The sequence below is a fragment of the Chionomys nivalis genome, chromosome 3 (assembly GCF_950005125.1).
Source record: "Chionomys nivalis chromosome 3, mChiNiv1.1, whole genome shotgun sequence".
Taxonomy (NCBI): domain Eukaryota; kingdom Metazoa; phylum Chordata; class Mammalia; order Rodentia; family Cricetidae; genus Chionomys; species Chionomys nivalis.
In genome coordinates, this window is record NC_080088.1 from 121780400 (window position 1) to 121789582 (window position 9183).

The following is a 9183-nucleotide window of genomic DNA, read 5'->3' on the forward strand; positions in this document are numbered from 1 at the left end:
CTGTCAGTCTACATCTAATGTCAGGACCTAGCCCAAGTTCAGCTTCCACCTGTAAATGGTAATGTACACTTTCTGCAAATGTTTGTTTTTTGAGACGGAGTTTCTCTGTGTAACAGCCCTACCTGTCCTGGAACTTGCTCTTTCGGGCTGGCCTCGAACTCAGATCTGCCTGCCTTTGCCTCCTGAGTGTTGGAATTAAAGGCATATGCTGCCACTACCACCCGCCCCTGTAAATGTCTTTTAAGATGCAGGTTCTCCTCCACTTTCATTGCATAACACACAAAGACCTTTTTCTAGGCATTACCTTTCAATTAGACAACGGCTATGGATAGCAGGGGCCACACTGAGGTGTTGGCTCCTGCTGGGTCTCTGTGAGGGAGCTGACTGAGCAGTTCAGAGGGAGAGTACCGAGAAGACAGTGACTGAGCTAATCCCACTGTGTCTGTGTTGCTTTCCTGATGGTCTCACAGAAGCCATCTGGTTCTCTTTCTGGTGTCCAGTACTCAGGTATGACTTCATGCTCTCCACAGGGTTCATGACACAGGTAAGTCTTTCCACACGCCAGAAAAGCCCACTGAGGACATTGGAGAGAGAACAACAAAAATCGTTTTTTTTTTGCTTTTTTGAGACAGGGTTTCTCTGTGGTTTTGGAGCCTGTCCTGGAACTAGCTCTTGTAGACCAGGCTGGTCTCGAACTCACAGAGATCCGCCTGCCTCTGCCTCCCAAGTGCTGGGATTAAAGGCGTGCGCCACCACCGCCCGGCCCAAGAATCATTTTTAATCTGGGTAAAATACTTAAGTGAATTTAGCTCAGGGCAGGCACCCTCTTGAGGTCTGTTCTCAGAACAATCTACACAGTGGCAGCTCAGTGCTCCGTCTCTGAATAAGGCAACACAATTTTATGTAATAAAATACTTTATTAGAACCAGTAATTTGTTAAAATATCTTCCACACGTAGCTAAAGTGCAGGTTCTTACTACAGGACCAAGCAAGCACCCTGTGAGACTCGGGATGCTGCAGAGAAGAGCAAGGAGCTTGGGACTTGGGGCTGTACTGCCGTGCGCTGGCGAGCAGTCGTGAGGCTCAACTGCATGCACACGTCTTTCCACCCTCTCAGCCCCTTGGAACTACCACTGAATATCTGTGAACACTGACACATCAGTTGGCAGCGCCGAACTAGAGGTTTGACACCTAGAATGAATTTACCATCATTCAAACAAAGAAAGTGCAGTGCGCTTGGGACTCCTAGGCTGTCCCTCAGAACAAAACCCAGTAATCTCTAGCCATTCTGACTAAATAGCAGCAAATTGGCGCTTAGCCATGTATGATTGGAAAATTATTTTTTCTAAGGTGACAGCTTTGAAATGCATTTATCAGGCCGAACACTATCGCTTTACAAGTTACTAGAAAAGCAAGGCCACTCTAAGGCAACCACCTATCCTAGGGGACGTCATAGGGGAAGAAGGTTTAAAAACACAGGACAAAAGGGACCAGTCTGGGCTGTGGTCACAGGTGTTCGTTTTAATTCTTTTATCAGGAATGCTTATTTGGGGTTGGTGCAATATCTTTTTTTTTTTTGTTAGAGGTGGTGCCTGGGGCATGGCACATGCTACTAGGTGGTAGGTGCTACCACTGAGCCTCACCTCCAGGCCCTCAGATCCATTGTCTGGGGTCTTTGTGCAGGAGACTGAGTGGGAAGTAAAGCAGACTTGCTTTATGGGGTTGATGGTACAGGCTGAAAAGCTTGTGTAAAACATCTGGTCTGAGTTGATGCAAGTGAACTTCAGAAGAAAGAAAAAGCCATGCTGGCCACTCTCCTGAAAGGTCTAGATAGGAAAATAACATCCCTGCCGGTCAGGCTAGCAAGTTAGCGGCTCTGGGGGTCTCTGGGAATCTGCAGTCTCCCTCTGGAGATGGCAGCGCCTGCTTCCTGTCTCAGGAGTGAAAGTCCATCACAACAGGGCAGGTTTTGCTCAGGACTGCAGCCCTCTTAAGTCATAGGACCTCAAAGGCATCTGAGTGGCCCCTGTGGTCCTGGGCTTTGTCCCACAGATCTGGCCCCTCTGCCCCCACCTTAGTGCAAATTCTGTCCAGAAGCCAGGCTCAGGACATAAGTGGAGGGAGCACGGCTGCCTCTGCAGGGTACTGCGATCACCACAGATGCAGTGGTCACAGCACCTCTTGGCACTGCTAGGTGGCTCGGGAAAATAAATAACTGAAGTATAAATTATCCTAAAGACAAGGCTTGATAATTTAGTTTTCTTTCTCAACTAAAAAACATTTCTCAACTAAAAAACATCTGGAGGTAAAGAATGTTTAAATATCTTTTGCTACTGGGGAGAGCTGTTTCTAGAAAGCCATTCTTTGGATGCCATCTCCTGGCTTCCCTTGTTGCTAAAGGGGAGGGCTAGCTAGCGGTTTAGGGCCTCACGGGGAGTGTGTCCTTGAACCCAGAGTGGTTGGGCTGGGCTTCCGGCAGCGCCACGGAGTACTCAGTGGTGGCAAGGAGCAGTGTGTCCAATGTGACCTCTGTACACTTGGCAATGAAGCGGATGAAGGGCCGCACATCACCCTCGTTGGCGACTTCTAATACGTGGTAGTACTCTGACCTCTGTTCCTTGCGTATGGTGATAGGGGGGTACCCTGCCTGCATCAGGATCAGGTTCATCAGCAGGCGGGAGGTCCTCCCGTTGCCGTCGATGAAAGGGTGGATGTACACAAGTTTGTAATGGGCTAAGGCTGCAAACTCAACCGGGTGCAGATTCATGGCATCCTCTGAATTAAGCCACTGTGTGAACTCCTGCATTTGCTTCTCCACGTCCCGGGGATGGGGCGGAATGTGGTGTCCCACCAGGACCTGGGTCCTCCGAAACCTTCCCGCCTCCACTGGATCCACATACCCCAGCACCCTTCTATGGATCTCTAGCATGTCATCGATGGTGACAGACCCAATGCGGGAGACCAGGGTAGTGTTAATGTACTTTATGGCCGCATGCATGCCAATCACCTCGTTCTGCTCCTCCAAGCTCTTTCCTGGCACAGCGTAGCGGGTCTCCAGGATGTGCCTGATCTCTGAGAGGGTGAGGGTGTTGCCCTCAATTGCCACCGTGTGGTAGATGTGGTGGTAGTAGGTCTCCTCCATGACCCTGCGCAGCGCTGAGCTCCCCTTGGGTATGGACATGACCTTCTTCACTTTGCTGTCGATGATGCTAAAGTACCTCTGGTCAATCTCCTCCACAAGCGGCAGCGTCCGGTCCCGGTTGACCAGCGCTTTCTCGTGGAAGGGTGAAATGGTCAGTGCCCTGGTGTATAAGTAATCCGCCTGAATGATGTCCTTGTCCTCTTCTGAGAAGATGCCAAACTCATTGAGCGCATCTACGAAGCCAGGGTCCATCTTGAGGGCGTGCAGGAAGAGCTTGTGGGCTTTCTCTCTCTTGCCCTGACGCTTCATCTCCAGGGCTTGGTTCAGTGCAGCCTTGGCTTCCAGCTTCCCTGCTGGAAGAGAGCCGAAGTGGCTTAATGAGGAGGGTGGCCTGCTGGGGACACTCAGGAGATGTCCCTGTATGGGTCTGTCTCGTAGCTGTGGGGTAGGATGCTGGTCAATGGGCTGTGCCCTGAACCACTCTGTACCCTTGGAGGCACCAGCTGGGCTCCCCTGCCGCCTGCCTGGACATAGACACAGGGCATTAACTATCCCTGTGCCCTCCCTACAGTGTGGCAGCCTCCCCTGTGGTCGGGTGGCTCTATCTCGAGCCTGGGGGTGCCAACAGCTCCTACTCAGCTAACCCCTGGGGACTTCCCATGCCTGGACTGTTTTGGTTTTCCAGCAGTTGTGGGGCTGGGACCCAGGCCCATGTGCACACAGGCAAGTGTTCTATCAGGGCTATGCCTCCTGCCCCGCACTGCTTTTAATCATTCCAGTTTGTGGTAATGCCTAGTCATCACCACTGGGGGCAGTGTGCTGCTGGCATCCAGTGGGTAGCAACAGGCTGCTGCAACACGTCACTGTGCGCACAGGACAGTAATGGAGGGACCCTTTGGACACAGCCCTCTTCCCAGCTGTGGGTTGCCTCTGTGGGTCGGCACTCACTCAGCTTCCAGTCCCTGGTTTCTGGCTGGAGCGCTGTTCTCAGGCTCTTTTCCTTGAACCACTCCCACTTAGCTGAGCTGCTGCTCAGGCCTCACACTTTGTTAGTCCCCTCCACACACGGGGACACCAGTTCTCAGTCACTCACCAAACTGGAGTTCCCGGTGTGCCTCATTCACCATAACACCCTCAGGCCTGCACACAGGACTCTCGGGCACTCTAAACATCAGTCTTAACTAACATGGGCGAGACAGCCAGTGTGCTCACCTGGAGACGTCTTAGTCTTGACAGTCAGCAGCCCCACATCCCCAGAAGTGACACTGAGCTCTGTGGATGGACTGGTGCATTTGGTGACCACATGCTGGCCCCTGTCCAGTTTGCTCCTGAGCAGGTGGAAACCTCTGAGCACAGCCAGACACTGCTCTTCCACGGCTCCCAGGGGCAGCAGCAGGGCCAGCAGCGACCCCAGGGCCATGCTCAGCAGTGTCAGCCACAGGAGACGGCCCCAGACCGAGACCCATTTGGGTTCAGCCACTGCCATCACTGAAGCCATCGGCATGAGTTCATCTGGACTAGCGGCTGGGCCCGCAGCACGTGTCCCGTCACAGAGGGAGAGCAGAATCTGTGAGGAACCAAGCATTGTAGAGAATGAGGCAGGGGGATGGACCTGTTCCCAAGAACGTTGATTACTGATGGAAACAGGTGTGAAGAATCAGCACACTTTCTGATGCTGAGGGACCAGCGAGATGGGGGAGGGGCAGCCGGGAACGCTTACTGCTGACTCCTACCTCCTGGGTGCTGTGGTGGACACCTCACGCATTTACCGAGCACTTATTAAATATATTAGTAATAGGCCATAACCACAGGAGGTGATGTTTCCACGCCGCCCCCTCCACGTGGGGAAACCCGCTCAGAGAGGTGAAGCCGGGAACTTCTCGGCCATGAGGTCCCCACCAGTTCACTAGGACCAGTGTGTGTTGCCACTGGACACCCAGTGTTTGGGCCACCACTCCTGCACACGCGCGTGTACACACACCACATTCTTGGACAAGAACAAATATCTGGTGTCTTGATGTGTTACCACACGAACGCCGCCTCAGTGCCTTCTGGCCTTCCTTTCCTGACTTATCCATCATGGACCGGGAGCCCAGGACCTGAGCCACACCAGTAGGTGATGCCACACCTCAGTAAGGGCGGACACGAGCTCGGGGCTGACCGGGGAGCGAGGTGCCAGGTATGCACACGCCATCTTGCCAACAATAAGCATTTATTGGGCAACTATGGTGTGCCGAGCACCGCTGGCCGCTGGCCGTGCTTCCTGTCAGCCCCTGAGGAGAGAGCAAGCTACCTGTAGCTCCGGCTTACAGAAGAGGGACGCCGCGGTTCTGACAGGCGGCGCCGGGGCTCGAGGGCCTTACCCGCCACGTCATCACTGCGCGCGGCTTGTGCAGCTGCTCCAGCCCAGCATGCTGGGATTACTCCTGAAGGGGGAAACTGAGGCAGGGAGAGGCGCTAGGCCTGCCGCAAGGACTCAAGAGATCGTGCCCGCCGCACCGTCCAAGCCCGCGCGGCGGTTCCCTGCTGCCTCGGCCGTCGGCCCCGCCCCCGGCACCTCGCCATTGGACGGCTTGCCGCCCTCGCCGCGGTGGATTGGCTTTTTCCACCAGTCCATCTGTCGTGCTTCCGGGTTCTCGAGTTGGCCTCGGCCTCCCAGGGAAAGGCGCGCCGTGTGCCGCTCCTATTGGCTGTCGCTTGTGCGTCGCGTGCCGGGAGCGACCAATAAGCGACGGGGGGCGGAGTCGGGGTTCCCTGATCGGTGGGCGAGCTCGCGTCCGGTCGCCCCAGCGCCGCTACTGCTGCTTACCTTTTCCTGTCCTCGGACTGCACTTCGTGTGCCTCAGTTTCTCTCGTGTGCAATGGCGGTAGCCACGCCACCCGACGTTTTCCACTTCTTAGCCCCGGTTTCGGGTTTGTCCCTTTTCTTTCCTCTTTCTTGTCCCCTCTAGCCGTTTTCTTGTTTTTGTTTTTGGGACAGGGTCTCTCTGTGCCACCCAGGCTGTCTTGAAATTCACTGCGTAGCCCAAGCTGGCTTAGATATTCACAGAGATCCTTCTGATGCATCATGCCCTCCTTGACCTTTTTAGTTTGCCTTCTGTGCAGCAGCCTGCTATGGCCTTTCGGCTACCAGATAGGTTTCCGTGGTGCAGAGCTGACGCCTCCGTGTTAACCCACAAACACTGAAACGGAGCATCCAGCGCCTGCAGCAGGAAACGCCCGCTTTGGGAAGTTAGTGGGCGCACAGATTCAGATTCGTCCTCAGCCTCTTGTGACCTTGGGCCAAGGCACTCCCTTCTGCAGTTTTCCCAACTGCGGAATGGGATAACAGCCCACCTTTCTTAATTAAAAAAGCAGAAACCAAAAACGTTTTGCCTTAATGCTTGTGTGTGTGTGTGTGTCTGTGTGTGTGTGTGTGTGTGTGTGTGTGAGAGAGAGAGAGAGAGAGAGAGAGAGAGAAAGAGAGAGAGAGAGAGAGCGCGCGGGTGTTTGTGCGTGCGTATGCACACACGCAGAGGTCTACTTGCAAGCATGGGCTTTCTCCTACCATATGGGTTCGAGGATTGGACTCAGGTCATCAAGCTCGGTAGCAAGAGTTCATTTACACCTACTGGCTCCTACTGTGCTTTAGCCCTCAGATTTGTGGATTCTTCTGTGGAGTCAAACTGCCCTGGGTTCAAACCCCAACTCTGTCACTTGTAAACTGAGCTGAACTTATTTGATGGTGAAGATCTAATTTGCCAATCTGTCACCTGCAGGTAACGAACATGCTTATGGAATCTTTACATTTTTCATTTCATTTGATTTTATTGAGATGGTAGCACAAACTGGTCTGGAACTCACTGGGTAGCCCAGGCTGGCCTCACAACGGTCCTCTTGCTCCACCCTCCCAAGTGGTGATCATGTTTCTTTCTCTGGGGTTTTGAGTCTAAATCTATACATCTGACAGCACATTTGATGAGTAATGTCTATTCAGTAGAGTTACTTTCTTTTCCTGCTATTGTTTTGTGAGACAGGATTTCTGTGTAGCTCGGGTTGGCCACAAACTCACTCTGTAGACAAGGTTAATCTCAAACTCACAGAGCTCCTCTTGCCTCTGCCCCACAGGTGATGAGGTTAATGGTGTGGCCACCACACCCAACCATCAGAGTTGTTTTGAGAAAATCACCAAGGGGTTATTACTTTATTTTTTCTCCACAGAAGAAAGCTTCTGAGCTGCAGGCTGCCCCAGCCCTGAGGAGAGCCCCCATTGTACCTTTGAGCCTCCTCCTAAGTCTGGTTGAGGAGAACTGTTGACCCCCAGGCCAGACTACAGTGCCTAGGACCAGGCCAGAGTTGGGGCTTATGACCGGAGTCACAACATTGTGACAGGCACCGGAGGAACGTTGTGAAGTGAGGGACCAGCACTCATCCTTGTCTGTTGAGCCCTCTCCCATCCGTACAGTGTGGCTCATAGCAGGTGCTCGAGAAATCTTGCCACTTGAATTGGAAATACCAGCAGCAGGACAAACCGTAGAGTTCTCAGGATGCAGAATTAGTGTGGTGATTGTCTTGGTTGTCTTAGGGGTTTCGTTTTTGCCACGAAACACCATGACCAAAAAGCATGTTGGGGAAGAAAGGGTTTCTTTGGCTTACACTTCCACTGTTCATTGAAGGAACAGAACAAACTCCATTTTGAGAAAGAACTCCGTTTTAGATAGGACCTAGCCAGGGGACGAATTCAGCTCCAGCGAAGTCATAAACAGTTCTAAGAAGGGCTCCTAACTGCCAGGGCCCAGGTCAGGGCAACCACCTGGGTGAGCCAGCCACTGAGAAACTTGGGTAAACACATCTGCAGGTTCCAGATGCCCTTGTGGGTTTTCATAACCATTGCTTGAAAATTCCCCTAGACCCCAGCCATAACCTTAAGGTTGCATAACCTTACCCAGTCCTGAAACGCCAAGGCTGTACCACCCTGCCCTGCTGTGGTTTTTCCCTTAAGAACTCCCAAGCCCAGAGGTGCAGGACTGCTCTCCTCCACCTGCTGCATAGCAGTGCTGGGTGTCGGTCTGGGCTGAGCTCGTATTCAATAAGTTCCTGTGTGTTTGCATCAGACACCAGTTCTGTGGTGCTCTTGTGGGGGGTCTCGCAGCACGGGCACAACTTCATCACTGAAGGAAATCAGGGCAGGAACCTGGAGGCAGGAGCTGATGCAGAGGCCATGGAGGGGTGATGCTCACTGACTTGCTCCTCATGGCTTGCTCAGCCTCTTTCTTTCTTTCTTTCTTTCTTTCTTTCTTTCTTTCTTTCTTTCTTTCTTTCTTTCTTTCTTTCTTTTTTCGAGACAGGGTTTCATTGTAGTTTTAGAGCCTGTCCTGGAACTAGCTCTTATAGACCAGGCTGGTCTCGAACTCACAGAGATCCACCTGCCTCCTGAGTGCTGGGATTAAAGGCGTGCGCCACCACACCCCACTTTAAAATTGCCAAATTTAACGTCTTCCTCTCTCCAGGAATTCTTGGAAGGCCAGTTAAATAATCTCTAATGAATTTAGGCCCCAAGGGGCAAATCCAGACATTTGGAGGGGTCTGCTGGCAAGTGAGAGATACTGGGGAGAGGTAGGCACGACGGGGGACCCAAGTTCAGCTCTCATGCTGGGTACAGCCTGACAGTTGACAGGACCCCCCGGTTTTTCAAAAGACTCATCAGGGCTGGATAGTTAAGTGAAATTTACAGAATGTTAAACAGTAGGTGTGTCTGTGGGCTGGGCTGAAATCTGAGAGAAGCTGATCTTGCAGGACTTGCAGGGAAAGGGAAGGAATATGATTGAAATATATTGAAAAGAAAATCTAGAATATAACAGCAAAACCACAAAGCGTGCAGGGGACTGTGATGGGGGCGTCAGAGCAGCGCTGGCTGTGTGGACACCAGGGGGCTGTACTCCCCTGGAATGGCTTTGCTCCCCCCAACCCCTCCTCAGGAGAGGCTGCTCGGTTTTCTCTCCGCTCTCTGAACTCAGCTGCACTGAGTGCATAAAATATGATTCCCTGAAGCAATATTGAAA

At 52.5% G+C, this 9183-nt stretch overlaps 1 protein-coding gene across 1 annotated transcript; it reads right to left on the minus strand.

Moving 5' to 3' along the window:
* Window positions 1-931: 931 nt before the first annotated feature.
* On the minus strand, window positions 932-5710 carry Ficd (FIC domain protein adenylyltransferase). The gene is made up of 3 exons (XM_057766190.1): window positions 5506-5710; window positions 4355-4709; window positions 932-3495 (listed from the first exon to the last, which is right to left on the minus strand). The coding sequence occupies exons 1-3, from the start codon at window positions 5515-5517 to the stop codon at window positions 2420-2422; spliced, it is 1443 nt and encodes a 480-aa protein (XP_057622173.1). The 5' UTR covers window positions 5518-5710; the 3' UTR covers window positions 932-2419.
* Window positions 5711-9183: the final 3473 nt, after the last annotated feature.